Source organism: Carettochelys insculpta, chromosome 6 (genome assembly GCF_033958435.1).
Source record: "Carettochelys insculpta isolate YL-2023 chromosome 6, ASM3395843v1, whole genome shotgun sequence".
NCBI classification, from domain to species: domain Eukaryota; kingdom Metazoa; phylum Chordata; order Testudines; family Carettochelyidae; genus Carettochelys; species Carettochelys insculpta.
Genome location: NC_134142.1, coordinates 75,191,218 through 75,216,531, shown reverse-complemented (window position 1 = coordinate 75,216,531; position 25,314 = coordinate 75,191,218). Strand labels below are relative to the sequence as shown.

The following is a 25,314-nucleotide window of genomic DNA, read 5'->3' as shown; positions in this document are numbered from 1 at the left end:
ACATGGGTTTCTAGTTAGGAGAGTAAGGCCTAAAATGATTGTCATTAGATTAATATGGGAGTTTTAGGAAGAATGAGCTGTCCTTGAAACCGGTTCATTTGAGAGTGTTTAAGTACAGTCATAATGGTCATTATGAAATGAACTGATGCTTAACATTAAAAACAGTAAGAATGTCCATAATGGGTCAGATCTTTGGTCTAACTAGTCCAGTGTCTTGTCGTCTTACAGCAGTGAGTGCCAGGTGTTTGTTTGAGAGTGAATACCAGAATAATATGTGATCTAATACCCTGTGGCACATTCCCAGCTTCTGGCAAACAGAAGTGAAGACACGGCAGAGCATGGTTTTGCATCCCTGCCCATCTTGATATAGTAGCCTCAAACGGACCGCTCTTCCATGAACATACCTAGTTCCTTTTTGAACCCTGTTATAATCTTGGTCTTCACCACATCCTCATTGCAAAGATTGCATAATTTTATTTATAATTTCTGCAACTGCTGTATTTGATGTTATTACTAACTTTACCCTGCACATTGGCTGATTTAGAGAGCCTTTCGTTTCTGCAAGCTTGTCTCTAGTTAGCTGGTTTTTAAATTGGTAAGATTTTGACTTTTCAGTATGTTGAAAATGTTAATTTGATTATTTTCCAGGTGTAATATTCTTGGAAGTCTGTCACCTGGCTCAGGGCACCACAGCTCAAATTTAGTCCTTTGTGTACACGCCCTTCAGAACATGGGGGAAAATGATGATGAAAAACACAGCCAAGGTGGCCAGATGTTTGAAAACTTTGTACAAGCATCAACATGCAAAGGTACCATTCAGGCCTTTAATATCCTAACTCGTCAACTTGACCTAGATCCATTGGACAACAGAAATTTCTATGCTAAATTGAAGTCGAAGGTAACCAGCTGGAAGGCCAAAGCTTTGTGGAACAAGCTTGATAAAAGAGCAAGTCATAAAGAATATAAGCGAGGAAGATCTTGTACGAACACGAAGGTAAGTTGGGAGTGTCAGTTTCTAATTTATGGTTAAACCCATTTTTAGTTGCTAAGTTTTGTTACTAAAGAAACAGTTCTGCATTGTATGAACTCTTGTTATTGGCAGAGTGCTTAGTGGAACCCAGAGATCTGACTTGTCATGTGGCATGGACTCTCCTTGTTGCTACGCTATTAAAATACAGTAACTGTAAATGTTGAAGCACCCTTTTATTGCTGCTTTTGCATACAAACAATTTTTGATTTTCCCACTATTGACATAGCACAGCATCTGAGCCTACCTCAGAAACACTCTGCCCCCATCCAAATGTGAAGGGGCTCAATGAGGAGAGGTCCGGGTGTGGGGTGAGAGGGGTTCTGTGTGGGTGCAGGCAGCTCACTGGTGGTGGGAGGATCTAAATGTGCGGAGATCTGGATGCACAGATGCTTGTTTTTAATCTCTGCAAAGCATCAATATGACTTTTTTTTTTTCTCCCACTCTCCTTTAAAGAACTGGGACTTTTCCAAAGTGTCTGGGAGAATCTGCTCTTAAATCACTTGGAATGTATGAAAGGGTTCTTGTTTTGTTTATAAAACTTACCTTTGGGATAAGCTCTCTGTTTTTCTTTTGAAAATAAAGTTTGACATTTCTCTGCTACGGGCTTCTGTGAAGAGCCAAAAGGGACTTGGAAGTACCTGCGGTTACACACAAGCTGGCACTTCGAAGTTTGACACTTCAAAGTTGCTGCAGGAGAGATTCAGCTTAATGAAGTGCTACATATGCACCACAGCACTTCATTAGCAATCTCCCAACACCCTAATTACCATATCCCCTCCAAAATTGGGGGCTGGTCTAGACACAACCTATGCGAAGTCACACTGAGTTTATGGCACTTCCAATTTGTAACTTCTAAACACCTGTGTAAAACTTTGCAGGATTAGGACCCATGAGTGTAATATACCTCCTGTGGTATTCATTCAATGCATTGGGATAAGGATTTATTTGTACTTATAGGGTATAAGTATTTGTATAAAAGATGTGTGTACTAGATTTCCTATCAGGCTATGTACAAATGTAGGATAACTCCTAGAAGAGAGGATATATGTAATGGGAGTAAGATGTTTTATATTGTCTATCAGAAGACCTATAATTAACTTTCATCAAAGTGAGCTGACTGCATGTTGGAAGAATGAATCTGGAAGTAGCAGCAAAAGACATTAGTTCATTTAAAAATAAATACATAAAGATATAAAAAGGAGTCCTGTCAAAGTGAACTCCAGCCCCTGAAGCTTGTGCCCAAATACATTTGCTAGTCCACAAGGTGCCACAGATGCCTCATTGTCTTTGCTGAAACAAACTAACATGAGTACTCCTCTGAGTTGGTTTAATAAAAACAAGGGGAGAGAGGGAGACGGAGAGAGTGAGAGAGAAGCTCTGATAAAGACAACTAAAATGCTTTCCCCCAGGCTTTAACTTCTCATCATTCTGGCCCCTTAATTTTTGCATTAGCATTTCTTAACACTGGGAACACAAAGACAAAGCTGAACTGCTGTGAGTCTATATATTTCACAAGGGTTTTTAGGCCTCTGGATATTGGCTATAACTGTGGAAGCTGCTTTTCTCAGTGAGGAAGTAGGCAAGGTACGCTTTTGGTTTCTCTGTCAGGGATACTGCTTCTGACCTATATTGTAAGGACAAAGTAGGTAAGCTACATTCTGTGATACATGAGGCAGAATGGTATAGAGGGGTACACTGGGATTTGTGGCGATTAGGGTGGTGGATGGGGAGATGATGATGTCTGGCATATATCTATGGGGGGGGCGGTGGCAGGAGATGCTGCATTCATTAGGTTTTAATAGAAGGGTAGTGTAACGGAAGCTCAGCTCTTGGCCTCACATGTTAGGGCTTGACTGTAGAATTGTAATTGTGGAAGCGGGGGCAGAGAACATCTAAAATCTGGATTTTTAAAGGGAGCGCTGGGGTGGTGCTGCTTCTTACCATCACTTGTCAAGGTTTCCCATTTACCAGGCTCAATTCCAGCTTCATTTCTCTTTCTTGCACGTGTCTTTATAGCAAACCTCGGGATGTCTTATTGTCATTCCCTTGGATAGCTACCCATACAACATCCTAGGCTATGTGTTCATCTTCCAGCCTACTCAGATGGCTGTACAATACAGTCCTCCTTGCTTGAGCCAGGCTGTTGCACTTGGTAAATTTGCCCTTTGAAGAACTTAAAGAGCCTGTAGGAAACAAGCAGCTCCCAACTGAGACACAAACATTTGCAATAACTGTTAGAGATCGTGCAAATCTCAGATTACACTGTTCAGTCACATGAGACATGGCAAGCCACGTACAGTATAGGGTGCAATTCCTACAGTTTCTTGCAGACTAAAGAATGCCAGCATTGTTAGGTGTTAGAACCAAGACTTGACTGAAGGGAAATTTGAATTAAGAATGTTATTTAATTTGTAATACATTTTCAAAAATGAAAAAAAATAAGCTTCTACTTAAATTTACTTTTATTGGGCTTTTTGGTTAAAAATGGAAGGGCCCACTGGCTTTGCTGATTGTTAGGTGAACTTGTAATCTTTGAGTACAACGACCAATAGTACAAGTTGAGATTCCTTTTACATGTTTCTGTATAACCTATCAAACTACCCAAAATCTTCTGCAATCTTTGGCTGCTTTTAAACCAGGATCTAAACCATGCTTGATTTATTGTTTAGACAAAGCTGACAATTTTGATTTTGTAAATGTCTTGTAAGCATTGTGAAAGTTGTCACTGTGCGTTTGCTGCACGAACTTTTTTTAGACACACTAAGTGAGTTGTAATGTCCTTTCTATTTACTATATAGTATAGTAATTATACCCAGCAATATTTTAAAGACATGAGCTCTTATTTCCTAAAGAGTGTTCCGCTCCAATTAAGTAACAGTACTGTACGTTAGTTGTGATCATTGTTGGTTAAGAATAGTGTCAAATTCTATTATGAAATTTTTACAGTGCAGGTTGAACCTCTTGAATCTGAAATTCTCGTCCAGCAACAGCTGTTGATTTATCAGCCTTCAAACCTCAGGGCCAGTAACTGCTTTTTGTCTAGGTCTGTCACTTAACAGTTAACACTGCGATTAACTTGAGTTAATTTTTAATGTGTTTTAAATTTGTCCTGCGTTAATAACAGGCGTTAACATGCATTAATTGACAGCCCTACTTATTACGGTACATTACTTAAAATCCATGACATATGCAGAACATTATGGCTATGTATACACTATACCCCTTTTGAAAGGGGGATGCTAATGAGACACTTTGGGATATGCTAATGAGGCAGTGTAATGAATATGCTTTATTATATGCAGTAGTCATTACAGCATCTCATTAGCATATCCCATAGTGTCTGATTAGCATCCCCCTTTCAAAGTGAGGGCTAGTGTAGACAGAGCCTGTGTGTATAAACAGGATTATTAATACAGCCTAGGTGGGAATCAGCTGAGGGGGTGTGATATCATGAATCATGAGTCAATTTGACTTAGTCATAATACTAACATCAAGCTGTGTTTTCATAATATAGCCACTTTCATAAATTATAAAATAAGACAATTTTATCTGCCAGGCCTGTGTTTCTTCCTTTTTACAACGTACGTCATTGAATAACTCTGTCCCTGATCTGCGCAAGTGGCTTTTTTCACCCCTTAAAAAATGCACCATAGGCTAAGCAAAACTATTTTTAACACAGTCGAAGATGGCAGATTTATTGCCAACCTGTGTTGTGTGCCACCGTGTAATATGTGCCAATGACACAGAACTCGGCAGTGAGTCATTTTGGCAATTTTGTTCTGTATAAAATATCTTCCCTAATCGTTGGTCTTAAGTGTGACCAGAAACTTGTGACTTACCAGCTGAAAGATGTAGCATTTTGAATATAGCTCAGACAATATACTTGTTTTCTGGAGGTCTTGTTTTCTTGAATAGTCTGAACAAGTTTGCCTCATAATTTAGTCTACATTGGAATACGACATAACTGAAACACTGGCAGATTCTCTCTCCTGCCTGTTTCTGCCTCCCTCCCACATCCCAAAGCACTGTAATTTGGGATCCCACCTGATGCTTCCAGCGACACATCACTCCCTGTGCATTCTATTTACCCGAGTGAACATTCTGAACTATTTTACAGAATTAAAGTATTAATTTTTCTTTTACTTAGAACTGGAGAGACTGACTAACGTCAGCCAAAATAGAGGGTTTTTCTCTTGAAAACAGGATTTGAAATGGCTGAGGTTTTGAAGTTTTTAATACTTGGGTTTTATAATGAAAATGCTTCGATTTTTATTTAAAATGGCAGCAATAATTCTACCAGGCTCGCAGAGACAAATGACTGTAACCAACAATTGGCTTTTGATATTTGATGAATAAAATGACACTCATATATTTAATAACTTTAAATTAATGGAGTATTTAATCCCTGGGGTATTTTATTTTCTTTGTATGTAGTTTTTTGTCACCTTCAGCTTGAGGGTGATGAAAAGATTACACTGAGATACGTTACTACCATATTTTAGTAGTTTGGATTTATGACTGTGTGAAAATAGTAAGGACATGCTATCACTCCAAATCACAGGGTGGTGTTCCTAATACGTGCCAAACCAAAGGAAACAGAGTTCTCCAGTGCAGCCTTAGGTCTGCCAGATGGTTGCTTTCCTTCACTGATAGTTTGGGTCAGATTTTTTTTCTGTCTAGGAAAGAGAGACTGAACTGAGCTCTGATCAGCCTCATTGTTACTTCCATTATAAGCTTCAATTTTTTATTTTTGTACAGATAAGCAAGAAAATGTAATTTTTTTTCTTTTACCAACATAAGATTAAATGCTTGACTGAGAACAGGTTCTAAATGTAAGGCAGTTTTCTGTGCTCTGTAGAAGAGGTGCCTCTCATATTTAAGTTCCAATGCCTGTTTTGAGAACCAGCTGGTTTTTCTGCTGCCATAGCACATGGGGCATGTTATTTTGCTGTTTTGAAAGCCTGGCATTTTATCAAGAAAAAAACATGTGCTTGTGTCAAAGTTTTTATTAAAACACACAAGTGCTATAGCATTTCTGTGCATACAAGAGGCACTGTAGCACATAGAATCGTTTTGTCACTTTTTTTTTGGCATATGCAAAACTCTGATTTCCCCTTCTCCTATCCAGTTTTAATAGTGATAGTCAGAGATGTAGCATAAACAAAGATGGCGGGGGGAGAGTTTTAATGCAGTGAATAGTCTGAAAGTTGGGAGAAATTATACTCCCACTCTCTCAACAGTTGATAGCATTTATTCTGTACACTTCGGATGCAGCGAGTGGTAGAAAACCTGTCTCTAGATCGGGGTGAGCAAACTTTTTACGGCAGACCCCACTTCTCATCCCTGCAATTAGCAGCTCCCCCACCCCCCAACCTGTCTAATGTAATCCAAACCTGATGGACATTTCAGTTGTGCTCATGGGGGCAGGGGGAACTTTTGGCACATGTAAGTAGAATGTAAAAACTGTGTGTGTTTGCATTTATATATCAATTAATACATACAAACAGTAACATATTTCAACATTTGAATGAGATGGCTGAGCCTGAGACCTAGCAACTGATTGTACGAAATTTCACCCGACCCTGAGGGGACCTAACCTCACCTCCTGTTCTAGACTGAGAAACTGATTGATGTATATTAACATATTTAAATGTGTACCAAACACCAGAATAGGTGTTTGTCTCAGAACTATCTCAGGCAAGACACTTAACATCCCTCACTCCTCACCCCCCTACTTCAGTTCTAGATATTTGATCTGTCAGTTTCTGTTGCTCCCCCCCCCATGCTATATAACTGGGTCTGGACTGGAAATGCTATAGATCTGAAGAAGTGGGTCTGTCCCATGAAAGCCTAATAAATAATTTTGTTAGTCTTTAAAGTGCTACATTTGTGCTGTTTTGTTTGTTAGAATACAGACTAACATGGCTACCTCTCTGTTACCAGAACAGGTGACCGAATAGGTTGCACATAGTTTGGCCAGAAACCTGGATACTTAAAAAATGAGCCTGGTTTTGTCATGTCACTAGCTGTAATATAAACTTTTGTTTAAACTGAAAGGCTCACAAGATGGTGGGAATATATGAGCAGAGAGAGTTATAGTGTTTCAAGTATCAGAGGGGTAGTCTGCATCTGACAGAGTGGGTGCACTGTAAAATATTGTTCTGAAGTAGAAGGAAAACTTTAATTGAAATAAGAATTATAATCAAATCTGGGGGAGTTACCACTAGAGATCAGTAAGTGTTCTGGACCTCTGATTTTTACTGCTGATGAAGCAGTTAAGTGTCAGGGAACAAATGGGAGAGGAGAAAGAGTAATGAGGAATTTGGAAACACTTTGTAATAGTCGGCTTCTTCTGCTTATCTTACACCTGAACACTCCCTACTTACGTAATAAAAACCTATATTAGATACTGCTGCATAAAAGTCTTCATTGTAAGCCAGCTTTATTCAGAACTTATAATTCTACATTAAAAACTGTACATTGATTGGGGAACTTCAACCATTTTCAGTTGAAGTTTTCAATGTCCACTTTCTACATAAAAGGGTGCAGCAGGAATGCTGCTCCCCCCCGACAAGTATAGTGTCTATAATAAGACAATCAATTTTTAAATACAACTGCAAATTGAACTACCCTGCAAAAGTGACTTGACTTAAAAACGTACCATATGATTTTAAAAAAATCCTGTAAATTTCTTGTTTTCAATGTCTGCTTTATCTGCTAATAATGAATGGAGTTGCTGCATCTGCGCTTTTTTTTTTTTTTTTTTTGCAAAGAGTCAGTCTGGGGAGATATAACTGTTGTCAGCATGCATCAGCGCATAGAGTTATTAGGTTTATTTTACATATCTACAACAAGAGCACGGTCTCTCTTCTTGGGAATGTTGATTGCACAGCACCTTCCTTGCTATTACCAATATAATGAAAAGACACATGACATTATTTTTATTACAAGATTCTAGGAACACCAAGATAAACAAGCATTGTTACAGTGCAATATGCTATTGCTGCAGACAGATACAGCTGTGTACAACAGTAATATTCTTACTGTGTATTTCCAATTCCCCTTCCTCCTCCTCCTCCTCCTCCTCCTCCTCTGTGGCTGTTGTCCAGTTTGCCAGAGCCCTGTAACCCCAAATCTTTCTTCTACATTTTCTTTTGAGGAAACAAATGTTACAACTTTCATTTCTCAAACCAGGCTATTATTGCCTTCAGGACCTTGCTTCTTATGGCCTTGCTTCTTATGTTTGCATCCTTGTTTATCTCATGGACCTGGAAATACACAGTAACTTTTCTTAACTTGGTGGAGGTTACTTTTCCAAGAGTAAAGCTTACATACCCCACGTTTGGGGCTCCAGTCTGGAGATGAAATGTAGATAGTCTCCGCTCAATCCAGTACAATGCAGATATAAGTTGTATAACTTTCAGTCATTTTTGGTTACAAGATCTCTAACTTTTCTGTAAGCTTTGCAGTGGTAGTTTTGTTCTGTGGATGTAGCTTTGTTCTACGTGGTTGTGTTTTGTTTCGTGACCTTCATTTTGTGGCAGCTGCTAGGTCTATATTAAGTATTGTGAACTGGTAAGAAATTGTTTATAGATAACGTAAGTTTAAGAAATCCTAACTGTTCTTCTCTGTAAAAGGAATTGCTATCTCTGAAGTTAGCTTTCGTTTGTGTGAGTGAGGAGAGTGTGAATGTGGGTGTGAGTGCTATGGAATTAGGCCCTGAAGTCAGCCAGCCTGGACCACCAGCTGCTAGCAGCACCTTGGTGGCCAGAGAATAATAGGAGCTGAGCCCTGAAGAAGAGGCCCCATCAAGTGAAGATCAAAGTCCTATCTGCTGTTAGCTGATGACTCATGGTCATACAGCATTGTGGGGCAGTGGGACTGCGCTGCAGCTTATAAAAGATGAGTGCAAAGCCATAGTTCTTCCTTTTTTCTTTTTTTCTGCTTCTTGCCATCACCTCTCTGTAGGAGTTAGTCTCAGCGGAGGGTAGAGGAGGGCAGGAGGTGGACTAGGTCCATGGCCTCTTCCCCTCTCCCCAGGATGGATGATATTGACTGCTCCATTGTACTACAGCTGACAAAAGGGAAGTTGACAAGGGGGTCATACAGTCAGCTCACCTCTCTGGATTCATAACTGCAGCCAGACACATTGTACCTCATATGCCTTGGCTTCCTCTCTTGTCCTTGTGCAACTCTTCATCTGCATGAGTTTGTCTGTGCAGGTGTGAGTACGTGCTTGAATGCTAGTTCCCTCTTTCCTTTAATCCAGCCAATCGTGGCATTTAAAAATACATATTGGATACAGCTGCACCGTAACTGTAACTTGAAATAATTTTTGCATTGTGGGTTTCTGCTCCAGGGTGTGATGGGGAAAAAAATGTGCCACCGATGGCTGCGGGTGTTTGATGTCAGCATCCCATACTGCACTTCTCTCCTCCTCTTCCTCCTCCCTCTGGAAAGCAATGCCAAAAAGTGTTTTCATGGCCTTTTTTATATCTGTGCAGATGCCATGGCAAGGCTAGCATGGAACCCAAACTGCTTAAAATGTTGTGGCAAGTGTTATGAGCACCTCATGCATTGTGCTGTGCTGTGTGCAGAGTCTTGTAATGTGAGGGAGAGGCTTAAGGATATTTGGAAGGAGTTACTAGTTTAGGTTAGATTTGCCAATCTGACTTGAAGATTAAAGGCCTAGATCTACGTCCCAATCACTTTAGCTCCGTGGTGTTTAGAAATGCTCCGGGACTACAGGTAGTCCTGGGATTCCTAGTGATTACACAAGTAAATTTAACAAGACTTTTCTTTATTTTGCTTTCACAGCAGGTTGATTTAAAACAAATAGTTGAATTAATATAAAAGTACAAACTGAGTGATATTGAATAGTAGAGAGTCGATTATTCAGCAAGTCTATTCTTTTTTGCTATTTTAGCACAACATATTGATTATATGGCTTGCATTACAGTTTATATCTCGGTAAAGTATGAAACTCCTTCCTTCCCATGGATCCTAGAAGTTGAGACCTGCTCTTCTCTACGAATGGTGAGGAGGAATTGTTTCATAGTAGAACAAGAAGGCTGAGGTTAGAAAAAGAGAGCTGGTACCAAAGAAAAGAAATTAAATTGAGGCAAGAACCTTAGAAACACTTTGGGTAGCCTCTTATGAGCCTGCTTTTCCTACATGCCGTGGGGTATTACAGTCCCTGTAATGTCACCTTAACCCTACTTGTCCAGTACTAAATTAGACATTGGCACCCTAGGAATTTTTGGGGTGCACAGGTGGGAGTTGTGACATTTATATGAGATGAAATCCTGAATATGCATGAAGTGTGATGGCAGTGAGGTAGCCTCATGCGTAAGTTCCAAGAAAAGAACAATAGTATGCAGAAGTACCGCCTTGGAGACCCTTGGCTGGCTTCTCCCCGTAACAGGATGGGTGCGACACATGGGCTTGATGTTATTGATCTCTGACGCGTGCCCTCCATGACAACCATCTCCTTTTGACTTGGTATGTGGTTAAGAGTTAGATTGACAGTTAGATTTAGGGCCTGGATTAGCAAGGCACTGATACAAATTGCCTTTATGCCTCATGCCTAGGGGTAAAAATATAAAGGAAAATAGAAAAGAACCTTGCAACAAACTAATTCTTGCAGAGCAGAATACTCTGCAGGTCTCTTGTGGTTGTTGCAGAATGGAGAATTACAGGAGAATGTTTGCCATTTTCTAGTTAAAGCAACTATGCATTGAATTAATCATACTGGATTAATACCTATACAGAAGCTTTAATTAAACTAATAAGCTGGCAAGCTACAATGTTCATTGCTCTCACAGCTGCTTAGACTCCAAGGAGGACATGGACATACGTGAATGTGAGAAACTGGAGAAAAAGAACAGGAAGACGCTGGCTTCACTCGATGCTTTGTACGCTGTGGAGCACCAGTTCTGGTGCTGTGAAAAGAACTCAGACCGGTGGGACCACATTGTTCTGCAGGCATGGGATGATCAGAAGTGCCCACAAAACTTCCACATGGTTAAGGTCACTTTAATGGAACTTTATGAAATGCTTTCCTCTGCACTGAAGCACTGTGATACCAAAATAAGAACTGCTCTTACAGTTCAGAAACATAGCAATTGCTGTACGGAAACTTGCAATGCCAGTCAGATACTGGCAGTCAACTCAGAGCGGGCAAATCTACAGTGGGAGCTGCTATCATTCAGGTAGCTGAAAAGGCAATCAATACCCTTCTGCTACAAAAGACAGTGACTCTGGGAAATGTGAAGTGCATAGATACCAATTTCCAGTTATTCTTTTATAAGCTATAAACACTCAGAGCTGTTTGTAATCTGACCGATTTAAATCTGACTGCGAGCTATTGAGAGAGATGTATCATACTAAAAGAAGCTAGAATCCAACGTAAATTACGTATCTTGCTATATTTGAGTTCTCCAGCTTTAAAAAAGGCAGGTATCCAGTATTTCTCTAAATCTCTATAAACTGTCTGTGTTTCGGTATGTACACGAAAACACGTTTGTTTGATAATTGAATATAAATTCTGGATCTTTTGTATAGAATCTTTTTTTAAAATTAGTTGTCTGACAGACCCTTGTTTGAGTTGAATGCTGATAGATAAATATGAGAGAGAAATATGTGGACATTTTGGAACTGTTTGAAGAAAAAAAAAAAAAAAAAAAAAAAGAATATATTTTTCCAACTAGCAAGTACAGTGCCCCGATTTAGAATATCTATTGATTCACTTAGCAAATCCTGGTAAAGAAGGGACAACTGCTGCAATGCATTAATGCTCTGGGGTTTCACCTCTGACTGTGGATGAAAAAATAAAAAGACACAAAGATAAGTGCTCTTTTTTAAGAAATTGTTTTTGCGTAAGCACTGTGTAGATTCCAGGATGTCTTCCACTGGCAAGTAGCTGAAGAGTTCAGCTGTGAGTACAACAGCTGAAGGATTTACATTTGTTAGAATACAACAGCTGAAGGAATGCCAAATTTGGAATTTGGCCAAACTTGTAAACTTTAAATCCTTGGCACATGCCAAGCCAGTGTGAGAGTTGTTGTCTTCTGTCATCTGTCTCCAAGAGTTTGGGTGTCAGAAGCTAGCAAAGATGACTCATTCATTAGCCTTTTATCCTTGGAGATCTTCAGCCAAATCTGCTCAGTTCATAAACAAAATTCAGTTTTAATGACAACACACTACTCTCCTGTGGTCAGTTGTCTACGTAACAATACAGCACACAACTTCATTCCCTTCAAACAATTCAGGCTTGCAAAGTTAGTGAGCAGGGCTTTAAAGTAGGTTCATCGGGGATGGTAACACAGGACCTGAGGTAAGTGGGGAAGGAGGAAGGAACAACAAAGGAGGATCCCTGGTTCCGAAGGAGAGAGTAGGCCAATCAGCTAACTATGTAAGGAGTCTGTACACAAATGCAAGAAGCCTGGGAAACAAACAGGAAGAATTAGAGGCCCTGCCACAGTCAAAGTAGTATGCGGTGATTGGAATGATGGAGACTTTGTGAGATTAGCTTCCATGACAGTGCTCCAGCTATGAAAGTCAACTGTTCAGGAAGGACAGGCGGAGGAGGAGTTGTGATGTATGTGAGAGAGCAGTATGATTGCTCAGAGCTACAGTATATGGATGCAGAAAAGCCAGTTGAGAGTCTTTGGGTTGAGCTTAGAAGCAGAAGCAACAGAGGTGGTGATGTGATTGGTGTCTGCTATAGGCCATCAGATCAGGTAGTTGAGATGAATGAGGATTTCTTCAGACAACTAAGAGAAGCTTCCAAATCACAGGCCCTGGTTCTTATGGGAGACTTTAATCACCCAAATCTTTTTTGGGAGACCAATACAACAGCACACAGACAATCCAGGAATTTTCTGAAGAATGTTGGGGATAACTTCCTGGTGCAAATGCTGAAGGGAACCAACCAGGGGCCATGCGGGCTTGCCCTGCTGTTCACAAACAAAGAAGAAATAGTAAGAGAAATAGAAGTGGGTGGCAACCTGGACAGCAGCAATCATGAGATGGTAGTGGTCAGGATTCTGACAAAAGGAAGAAAGGTGAGCAGCAAAATATAGCTCCTTCATTGCGGAAGATCAGATTTTGACTCAGAGAGAACTGAGGGGCAGGATCCCCTGGGAAACTAATATGAAGGGGAAAGGCATTCAGGAGAAGTGGCAGTATTTTAAAGAAGCCTTATAGAGGGCACAGGAACAAACCATCCCAATGTACAGTAAGAAAAGCAAATAAAAGAGGTAACTAGCTTGGCTTACCAGGGAAAGCCTTGGTGAGCTTAAACTCAAAAAGGATGCATATAGGAAGTAGAAGTTTGGACAGATGACTGAGGAGTATAAATATATGTCTGGAGAATGCCAGGGAGTAATGGGGGAGGTGAAAGCACAATTGGAACTGTAGCTAGCAAGGAGTGTGAGGGGCAACAAGAAGGGTTTCTATGGGCTTGTTAAAAGTAAGAGTTATCAGGGAGGTTGTGGGGCCATTACTGGATGAGAGAGGTAACCTGGTGACAGATGATGTGGGAAAGGCCAAAGTACTCAATGCTTTTTCTGCCTCAGTCTTAATGGACAAGGTCAGCTCCCAGACTACAGCATTAGGCAGTGCAATATAAGAAGGAGGTGGGCAGCTCATGGTGGTGATAGAACAGGTTAAGAGCTATTTAGAAAAGCTAGATGTGCGCAAATCCATGGATCTGGATTTAATGTATCCAAGGGCCCAGAGGAAATTGGCAGATGTCATTGAAGAGCCTTTGACTGTTATCTTTGAAGACTCGTGGAGGTCTGGAGAGGTCGCAGATGTAGTGCCCATCTTTAAAAAAGGAAAGGAGGACAATCCAAGGAACCATAGACCAGTCAGCCTCACCTCAGTCCTTGGAAAAATCATGGAGGGGAATCCATTTTACAGCACTTGGAAGAGGGCAAAATGATGAAGAGTAGTCAACATGGGCAGTGGCAAGTCATGCCTTATAGAACCTGATTAGCTTCTGTGATGAGGTAACTGGCTGTGTGGCCATGGGGAAGTCAATGTATGTGATATACCTTGACTTCAGAAAAGCTTTTGATACAGTTTCCCACAACATTCTTGTCCATAAGTTAAGGAAATATGGATTGAATCCTTGGACTATAAGATGGTTAGAAAGCTGGCTAGATGGTCGGGCCCCTCGGGTAGTGATCAGTGCCTCAATATGTGGTTGGCGGTTGGTTTCAAGTGGAGTACCCTAAGGATTGGTTCTGGGGCTGGTATTGCTCATCATCTTTATTAATGAGCTGGATGAGGGGATGGATTGCACCCTCATCAAATTTGTGGATGCACCAAAGTGAGGGGTACAGGTAAATATGTTGGTGGGTAGGGATATGTTCTAGAATCACCTTGATAAATTGGAGGATTGGGCCAAAATAAATCTGATGAGGTTCAACAAGGCCAAGAGCGGAGTTATGCACTTTGGACAGAAGAATCCCAAGTATTGTTACAGGCTGGGGACCAGCTGGCTAAGTAGCAGTGCAGCAGAAAAGGACCTGGGGATTACGGTGGGTGAGAGGCTAGATATGAGTCAACAGTGTGCCCTTGTAGCCAGAAGGGCTAATGGCATATTGGGGTGCATTAGGAGAAGAATTTCCAGGAGATCTAGAGAAGTTGTTACTCCCCTCTATTTGGCACTGGTGAGGCCACATCTGGAATATTGTGTCTAGTTCTGGGCCTCCCAGTATAGAAAGGGTGTGGATGCATTGGACTGGGTTCAGCTGAGGGCAACTAAAATGACTAGAGGGGTGGAGCATGTGACCTCTGAGGAGATGCTGAGGGATTTTGGCTTATTTAGTTTGCAGAAGAGAAGAGGGAGGGAAGATTTGATAGCAGCCTTCAACTTCCTGAAGCAGGGCTCTAAAGAGAAGGGAGAGGGGCTCTTCTCAGTAGTGACGGATGTCAGAACAAGGAGCAATGGTCTGAAGTTACAGAGGGGAGGTGTAAGTTGGTTATTAAGAAAAACTATATCACTAGGGCTACGTCTACACGTGAAGCCAACATCGAAATAGGCTATTTCGATGAGTAACATCTACACGTCCTCCAGGGCTGGCAACGTCGATGTTCAACTTCGACGTTGCGCGGCACCACATCGAAATAGGCGCTGCGAGGGAACGTCTACACGCCAAAGTAGCACACATCGAAATAAGGGTGCCAGGCATAGCTGCAGACAGGGTCACAGGGCGGACTCAACAGCAAGCCGCTCCCTTAAAGGGCCCCTCCCAGACACAGTTGCACTAAACAACACAAGATCCACAGAGCCTACAACTGGTTGCAGACCCTGTGCCTGCAGCATGGATCCCCAGCTGTCGCAGCAGCAGCCAGAATCCCTGGGCTAAGGGCTGCTGCCCATGGTGACCATAGAGCCCCGCAGGGGCTGGAGAGAGAGCATCTCTCAACCCCTCAGCTGATGGCCGCCATGGCGGACCCCGCTATTTCGAAGTTGCGGGATGCTCAACGACTACACAGTCTCTACTTCGACGTTGAACGTCGAAGTAGGGCGCTATTCCTATCCCTTTATGGGGTTAGCGACTTCGACGTCTCGCCGCCTAACGTCGAAGTTAACTTCGAAATAGCGCCTGGCGCGTGTAGCCGTGACGGGCGCTATTTCGAAATTAGTGCCGCTACTTCGAAGTAGCGTGCACGTGTAGACATGGCCTAGGAGTGTGGTGAAGCACTGGAATGCCTTACTTAGAGAGTGGTAGAATCTTCATCCCTAGATGTTTAAAATCCCAGCTTGCTAAAGTTATTTTGAAAAGACAGGCCCTCTTTCGGAAGAACAGAGGGAGCATTTACACATGCCATGTGCTCTTTCAATTTGAAATCTGAGCAATGCAGCCCACATATCAAAAGCCAGACCATGATCTCGTAGTAGAAAGAGCCTCCCCCCACCCTGCCCCGTCGACAAACTACATTGAAAGAAGGCACGTGTAGGTGCTTCATGACCTGCTCTTTTGAAAGAGGAGTGCTTCACAGCAGCACCCAGGTGCAGCACAGAGAGCTCCGCTCTGCAGGGCAGGGCATCTAAGACCCATGTGTCTGGCCACTCTTAAAGCCACACAGACCCAGAAACCCTGTGGCAGGAAGCTGAGAGCAGGCAAGCTGCGAGCGTACGAGCTGCCACCAGGACACCTGGGCTACGTCTACACATGAAGCCTACATCGAAGTAGCCTATTTCGATGAATAACGTCTACACGTCCTCCAGGGCTGGCAACATCGATGTTCAACATCGACGTTGCGCAGCACCACATCAAAATAGGCGCAGCGAGGGAACGTCTACATGCCACAGTAGCACACATCGAAATAAGGGTGCCAGGCACAGCTGCAGACAGGGTCACAGGGCGGACTCAACAGCAAGCCGCTCCCTTAAAGGGCCCCTCCCAGACACAGTTGCACTAAACAACACAAGATCCACAGAGCCTACAACTGGTTGCAGACCCTGTGCCTGCAGCATGGATCCCCAGCTGCCGCAGCAGCAGCCAGAAGCCCTGGGCTAAGGGCTGCTGCCCATGGTGACCATAGAGCCCCGCAGGAGCTGGAGAGACAGCGTCTCTCAACCCCCCAGCTGATGGCTGCCATGGAGGACCCCACAATTTCGACGTTGCGGGACGCGGATCCTCTACACGGTGCCTACTTCGACGTTGAACGTCGAAGTAGGGCGCTATTCTGATCCCCTCATGAGGTTAGCAACTTCGACGTCTCGCCGCCTAACGTCGAAGTTAACTTCGAAATAGCGCCCGACGCGTGTAGCCGCGACGGGCGCTATTTCGAAGTTAGTGCCGCTACTTCGAAGTAGCGTGCACGTGTAGACACAGCTCTGCTCAGCCAGGTGTGATGACAGCAGAAGCCACGTGGCCAGTGCTTGGCAGCCTCCCAAGTCCCAGGGCCCCCCCTCAGAGCCCTCACCGGGTTTCCAGGAGCCCGTCCTGGAGGAGAAGAAAAGGGCCCCTTCCTGGATGTAGCCCAAACTCTGAGACCTCCTGGGTCTGTGGAAAGAAGAGGAGATCCTCCAGGAGGTGGTGGTCAAGTGGAGGAATGTCTCAGTGTTTGCCTGCTTGGCCCAGGGACTGACGGGTTATGGCCACCCGGAGCAAGTTGGGAGCAAGGTTGAGCAGTTCTGGTAGGGCTACGCCCAGATCTGGGATGGGTCCGGGCACTTGAGCAGGTCCCACACTTGCCCCTACTTGCAAGAGCTCCACTCCATCTTGGTGCCCCGGGACAGCTCCCCACCCCTAGCAGTCCTGAGTACCTCCACGGACTAGCCCAGTCTGGAGGGGCTGAAGGAGCCAGGACTAGCCAGGCCAAGCCGGGGAGTGGACATCATCATAGATGTCCCCTCGCGATTGTCCAGCCGAGCCACGGGGAGCCAGGCATCGCCGGAGATCATTGTGGGACCCCGTGGTAAGTGCACAGCAGGATGGTGGGGGTGTGCCCGGGGCCTGGCTTACCTCCGCGAGCACCACTCTGACGGTGGCTTTGCCCACCCTGATCGCAACCCACTTCTCAAGGGGGAGTGCAGGCCACGTGGTGGTATCCTGGTGCCTAAGTGTGGGTGCCAGCCAGTGGCACAGCTCCTGGGAGGTGTCCTGGCTCGTATGGAATTCCACAACCATGTGACATCGTCCCATTGCCCTAGTGCCAGCCACTCCCACTAGTCTACACTGGTAGGGTGGCTCCACAGGTGCTGGGATGCCAGGGAGTGGGTTGCAGGCTGCCGAAGGGGGTCCATGTTCTTGAGGGGGGGGCATTCTGTCTCCCGAGGAGGAGGGGGGCGGCCATGGCGACCGTGCAGACCAGGTGGGCAATGGTGTGCCTGATGTCTGCATCCAGTGCCAGGAGCAGGGTGGTGTTGGCCATGGTGCTGCTGTACTGGGGTCTGCATCACGGCTGGCAACTCGGCGGGCTTCAGCTAGTGCAGGGCAGGAAAGTTGCGGGGGTGGGCTCTTTAAGGCAGCGGCTAGCTGCGGGCCCAGGAAGGGCTTGGCAGCCATGTGACGCTGTCTGCGGTGTATCTGCCTCCCTTCTTTTGAAAGAGTGCGTAGATGCGTGGATGCTCCTTTTTGAAAAAACAGAACAGGTCTTCAAAAGAGGGGATCGGACCTGCAATTCTCCTTTGCCGTGTGGCCATATGCTTTTGAAAGCCAGGGTGTGGATTCCTGGCTTTCGATTTTTGCCCTTTCAGTGGTGGGCTCCCATGTAGCCACAGTCTATTTATTTCCTCTGTTTGCTATAAGGAGCAAATAAGATGTGCCTTCTGTAACAAAACGCTTTCTGTGGCTTACTTTATGCACAGTATCACTGGAAAGTTAAATAGTTAGTGGTCAGTTTCCTTCAACGTCTGTTTGGGACAGCAACAGGAGAGAGGAGTGTGTGTGTGGGTGGGTGTGTGTGTGTGAAACTATATATTTTGAAAAGACAATGTAAATGCCCCAAAATTGTGGGGGGGCATTTGGAGGCATATCTAATATCTGAAATAACTTAATCTTTTAAACTAGATTTCAGGCTCGCAGTGGCCGTTTTTAATATTAACATTCCATAACACGGCATTCTGCCCTTCTTAAACATATGAACATCATTGTCAAGCAAAAGTTTGTTAGGAGGTTGTCTATCGGAGAGAACAGGTCTGTTGCTAATGAAAACTCTCACTAGCAACCACAAGCCATGCTACAGTAATACTCATCCTGGAACTTTTCCTTGCAACAAACCCTGCTGCCAACTTTGTCCACATATATATTCTGAAGATAACCATCACTGGACCTAACCACGCTAACTACAACATCGGGGCTCATTCTCCTGTACCTCAACCAAAGTTTATATATGCCATCATGTGCCAGCAACGCCCCTCTACTTTGTACATTGGATAAACTGGGCAAACACTTCGCCAGAGAATGCATGGGCAGAGAGTAGACGTTAGAAATCTTAATACACATAAGCCTGTTAGTGAGTGAGTGTTTCAGTGGAGTGGGCCATTCTGTTAAAGACCTGAGAATATGCATCCTACAGCAAAAAGACTTTAACAGCAGATTACAAAGGGAGATGTGTGAACTGGAGCTCATGCTCAAATTAACACTTGGTCTCCATAGATTCAGCTATTATCTCACGCATTACAAGGACCGTTTCCCTTTTCTTTGGTACTTGTAGTGATCTCAGGCAAGACACTTAGTATCTCCCCCCTCACTCCCACTTTCAGTTCCACATATCTGCTTTGTCAGTTTTTATTTCGTATTTTTGGACCTCTGTGCTATATAACAGTCAGTCTGTACTGGAAATGCTATTGATCTGAAGAAGCAGGTCTGTCCCATGAAAGCTCATCACCTCATAAATTATTTTGTTAGTTTTTAAAGTGCTACATGACTGCTGGTTTGATCCACTGACATGGTGGTTCAGAGGAACAAGTCTCTCTTGTATATAAACCCCGATCTTAAGTACATATACAGTCCCATTAAATTCAATGGAACTATGCATGTTTAAGTGGTTGTTAGACTGATACCAGAGGTTAGCTAGGTTCAACTCATAATATTATGTATTATACATTATAACATCACAGTTTTTATCATACTTGCTTTTCTTTTCAAAAAAAGTTTTGACTGTGATTTGCGTATCTTATTTTAACTGAAATTGCATGTAAGATTTCCTTTTTAAAAATGGGGTATTACCATTTTCTGTCGCATTATACAGTTGGTTATTCTGGCCTGTTGATTCAGGGAGACATTTCTCATCTGACTATGCTTTTACATCCTATGACTGACAATGAGCTTAGGTGCTACAGTTGAAATTGCTACAGTGAAATACAAGCTTAAGCAGCCTGAAATTGTCATGAATTCCTACAGAACACCTGTGTACTTTCCAAAAATGCTTCAATTTTTACTTGTGGAGATAAAGCTTCTGTTCGCTGTCTGCTTTAGATGCTCATGCAGGTGAGTTTTTTTTCTCCTTGAAATGGTTCTTGGGAAGTGCTCATTGCTGATCCAGAAAATGCATCTTCTGGATTATATGTTATAGTCCTATTTTGGCATCATGTTTAGTTACATTACAAGTAAACATTGGCCCAGATTCATACTGTGTGTGATTTTTATCACAGACAGAGGAGTTAACATATTCCAGAAACTGGGACACTCTAGTCCGGCTGGACCATGAATATTCCTGGACCAGGGCCAGAAGCCTAGTGGCAGGAGAGCTGGTGCCTGAAAGCCATGCTAGCCTGGGGAATCTGTTGGCAGCAGGGCCTTGCCATACTTGGAGCCCCTGCCATACTTTAGAGGCTGGAGGCTGGCAGTGTCATCAGGGATCTGCTAGTCCACAGTCTCAGGGTTGGAGGCAAGGGAGCAGGAGATCTGCCTGGGGTGGAAGCAGAGGCAGTGATGGGCTGGGGAGACAGAAGCAGGAGACCTCCCTGATCTGACAGATTCTCTCATTTGGGACTGGTCAGGTTCCTAGTAGTGTCTTTGACTTCAAGTCTATATATGTTACCAAGACAAAATTCCTGTGCCATGCGTGTTTTGCAATTAGCGATCTTATAGTTACTGAGGTCCAAATACCCCCTCATATAGGAATTGGTGGGGGGGGTAAAGCAGCTATGGGGAGTGAGGAAAATGATGTGTTTCATCAGGCCCTGGAGACTTGCAGACATCTAATTTTTTCTAAGTAATTCTTGACTTGTTCTTTTTTATTTTATCCTTTTAAACCAGTGGTTCTTAATCTTTACTGCAGCCTGCACCCCTTTGGTTCTCAAAATATGTCCTTGCACCCCCTTATCAAAAATCTGTGAAGTAGGTCAGTTCTTTAAACCGAAGATATAGCATAGGATGTGTAATCTTTCATGTATTCTTAATTTTACTGTGAAATTAAGATATATAATTCTCTCTCTCTCATTCTATAGTTCTCAAGCTTCATTGTCTCAAATGCCATTTGGATTTGTCCATTAGCTCATAATTCAATGAGATCATCTTTCATCAAATCACTATAGTTGATGGAATTCAGGTTAAAATGAGAAGGATCCAGTATCCATTTCTTTGCCATGTCAAGATTTCGAGTGGCGAAATATCCTTGGAAAGAGTCACTCAACTGTTGCAAATACTTTGTCACTTCAGTTGCGATGGTCATTACTTCATTTTCTGAAACAAATGTTTCTTCAAGCAAAGGAAAGTTAGTGAAATTTCTTTTCTCAACATGCTTTATTGAAACTGGAAGTTTCCAGATAAAAGCAGATAACTTCTCTCTGGCTGTTACTGTGTTCATCCCAGTTCCTTACATAGGTGTGTTGAGTTCATTTAGGTGTATGAATACATCTGCTGTGGACACCAGTCCAAGGATAAACTCTATTTTTGAAGGCACCAACTAAATTGCTGCTTTGGTTACAAAAAAACTGACTTATTTCTTCACACATTTCAAAAATACGAATAAGCATGAGGCCACAGGAAAGCCACCTCACTTCTCTATGGAAAAAGACGACAGTGTGCTCAGCACCAATTTCTTCACGAAAAGCACAGAAGAGGCGATGATTTAGAGCACGTCCTCTGAAGTTTACTGTGCTCACCACAGTAGCCAAAGTATCCTTAAATTTTGTCAGCAAAGTTTTTGCGGCAAGTGTATAGTGGCGCATCATACAATGTGCGATCATGATGTGAGGTACTTCTTTCTTTACATAGGCAACAAATCCTGAATTTTTTCCTGGCATGGCACGGGCACCATCGGTGCAAACTGGTACGCGCAAATCAAGTGTTACCTTATGCTTCAAAAAGAAGCCTTTGACAAGATTGAACACATTGATTCCTTTCATAGTTAATTTCAATGGTTCACAGAACAAGAATTCTTCTAAGATTTCTTTCTCCTTTACGTACTGCACAAAGACCAACAGCTGACTTCAGCCATCAACATCAATTGACTTGTCAAGCAGAAAACCCACTTTAAGAGGACTAGCTTTGATATCTTCTATAACTTGCTGCAAGATATCCTGGCTCATCTCATGAATTCTAGAATGGATCATGTCATGTGACAAGGGAACCTGCTGAAGCTTCTTTTGTGCATCTGGTCCCAATACTATTTTTGCCATTTCCAATGCACAAGGTTTCACCGCTTCCTCAGCTATTGTATAAGGCTTCTTTTCTTTGGCATGCAACTAGGCAACTTAATAGGATGCTTGTAATAAGGGCTTCTCAAGTGACACAAATGCAAACATCCTCATGGTTCTGCTATGATTTAAATCATGCCCTCTTAGATTTCAGGGTGTCAGTCATGTCCAGCAGCTGCACCACCATGCTGTTTGTTGAAACAGCTTTGATTTGAGATTGGCATTTTGAAAATAACGAGCTGCACAGTACACGTTGCGGTGGTTGAGTTCCAGCCTTCTCTGTCGTACAAGTGAAACTGTAATCATAGGACTGGAAGGGACCTCAGGAGGTCATCTGATCCAGCTCCCTGCTTGAAGCAGGATCAACCCCAACTATGTTATCCCAGCCAGGACCTTGTCGAGCTGGGACTTAATAACCTGTAGGGATAGAGAATCCATAACCTCTAAGTGCTTCACCACCCTTCTGGTGAAGTAGTTTTTCCTAATATCCAACCTACTCCTCTCCTTCTGATCATTGCTCCTTTTTCTGCCATCTGTCACCACTGAGAACAGTTTCTCTCTGTCCTTTTTTGAGCTCCCCTTTAGAAAATTGAAGGCAGCTATTAAATCACTCCTCAGTCTTCTCTTCTGTAAACTAAATAAGCCCAAATCCCTCATCCTCTCCTCATAGGTCATGTGCTCCAGCTGTTTAATCATTTTTGTTGCCCTCCACTGAACCTGCTCCAACACATCCACATCCTTTTTATACTTGGGGAGCGGGGGTAAGAACTGGACACAATATTTCAGATGCGGCCTCACCAGTGCTGAGTAGAGGGGGACAACGACTTCTCTAGATCTGCTCGCAACACTCGCCCTAATATGCAGTTAACCTTCTTAGCTACAAAGGCTACATTGGTTTGGCTACATTGTTTACTCATATCCAGCCTTTCATGCACCATAACCCCTAGGTCCCTTTTCACAGTACTGCTGCTTAGCCAGTCAGTCCCCAGCCTACAATGCTTAGGATTCTTCCATCCCAAGTGCATGACTCTACAGTTCTCCTTGCTGAATAGCATCAGATTTCTTTTGGCCCAATCCTCCAATTTATCCAGGTCACTCTGGATCCTATCTCTACCCTCCAACGTATCTACCTCTCCTCCTAACTTAGTGTCATCTGCAAACTTGCTGAGGGTGCAATCCAGTCCCTCATCCAGGTCATTAATAAAGATGTTGAACAACACTGGTCCCAGAACTGAGCCTTGTGGCACTCTGCTTGAAACTGACCGCCATCCAGATAACGAGCCACTCACCGCCACCCGCTGGCCCTGACCGTCAAGCCAGCTTCCTATCCATCTTATAGTTCATGGATCCAGTCCATACTTCCTCAACTTATGGGCAAGAATGTTGTGGTAGATTGACTTCAGCAAAGCTTCTGATACAAGGTAAATCACATCCACTGACTTCCCCATGTCCACAGAGCCTGTTACCTCATCACAGAAGCTAATCAGATTGGTCAGGCACGACTTGCCCTTGGTGAATCCATGTTGAGTATTTCTGATCATTTTCTCCTCTTCCAAGTGCTCCAAAATGGATTCCTTGAGGATTCCCGCCATTATTTTCCCAGGGATTGAGGTAAATCTGACTGGTCTATAGTTTCCTGGATTGTAATGAACATAATTGTCATTCCATTTGCATTTCTTAAGCGTGGCATGCTAACTTACATGCTTACAGTTATCAGTTAACTGAATTCAAACAAAGCCGCTGCACTGCCACATCATCATCTGCAAGTGTCAAGAAATACGCTGCAACGTGGCAGTACCCTGTATTTTGTAGTGAGATAATTTCACTATATTTAGCTTAAAAGAATTTTTGTTTGTATATTATTATTATTGTATATTACAGTAATAGTTAAAAATGTGTAATCTTGATAAATATATAGGTTTGATGAAACAAAGTAGTTGTATTTATGTGCCTGTGCTTAATTTGTGTTTTCAATGATTTACCTTCTAAAAAAATTGGCATATTTTGCACCCACAGAAAGGGCATCATACACTCCCAGAGGGTGCATGCACCCCATGTTAAGAAACCACTGCTCTAAACCTACCCTCTTCCCACTATCTTACATGATGTTAGGCATTACTGCATCAGTGTTCTTGGGGAAGACTGAAACAAAAGTCATTAAGTAACAGAGAGGAAGCCATGCTAGTCTATACGCTATCAAAACAAAAAGCAGTCAAGTAGCACTTTAAAGACTAGCAAAATAGTTTATTAGGTGAGCTTTCGTGGGACAGACCCACTTCTTCAGACCATAGCCAGACCAGAACAGACTCAATATTTAAGGCACAGAGAACCAAAAACAGTAAGCAAGGAGGACAAATCAGAAAAAGATAATCAAGGTGAGCAAATCAGAGAGTGGAGGAGTAGGGGGGGGAAGGTCAAGAATTAGATTGAGCCAAGTATGCAGACGAGCCCCTATAGAGACTCAGAAAGTTCCCATCACGATTTAAACCATGTGTTAATGTGCCGACTTTGAATATAAAAGCCAGCTCGGCTGCTTCCCTTTCCGGAATGGTGCGATAATTCTTCTTCAGTAACGCACATACCTTGAGGTCATTGACAGAATGCCCCATTCCATTAAAATGTTGACTAACTGGTTTGTGGATCTGGAGTGTTTTGAAGTCTGTTTTGTGCCCATTGACCCTTTGTCTAAGGGAGTTAGAAGTCTGTCCAATATACAAAGCATCTGGGCATTGTTAGCACATGATGGCATATATGATGTTAGTAGAGGAGCATGAGAAAGTGCCCGTGATTCTGTGAGTAACCTGGTTAGGTCCAGTGATGGTATTTCCAGAGAAGATATGTGGACAAAGCTGGCAGCGGGCTTTGTTGCAGGGAAAGGTTCCAGGACTCGTGTTGCTGGGGTATAGACTGTGGCTGTTTTTAGTGAGGATCCTCATGAGGTTGGGAGGGTGTCTGTAGGAGAGAACAGGCATGTCACCCAGGGCCTTCTGGACTGTGGCATCCTGATTAAGGATAGGTTGTAGGTCTTTAATAATTCGTTGCAGTGGTCTGAGTTGGGGGCTGTAGGTGATGACCAGTGGTGTTTTTTTCTTGGCTTTTTTGGGCCGATCTTGGAGTAGCTGGTCTCTGGGTATTCGTCTGGCCCTGTCGATTTTGTTTTTTTACTTCTCCTGGT

The 25,314-nt window shown here is 43.2% G+C and overlaps 1 protein-coding gene across 14 annotated transcripts in view; it reads left to right on the top strand.

The window, feature by feature from the left end:
• Positions 1-25,314, top strand: part of MICAL2 (microtubule associated monooxygenase, calponin and LIM domain containing 2) — a 223,200-nt gene that overhangs the window by 39,213 nt on the left and 158,673 nt on the right. For all 14 annotated transcript variants that reach the window (XR_012645980.1, XR_012645982.1, XR_012645983.1 and 11 more), the window contains exon 2: positions 649-994. Coding sequence is in view for 9 of the 14 variants with exons in the window: in XM_074997373.1 (XP_074853474.1) it covers positions 731-994 (264 nt within the window). In the remaining 5 variants the exon portion in view is untranslated. The remainder of the gene's footprint in view (positions 1-648; positions 995-25,314) is intronic.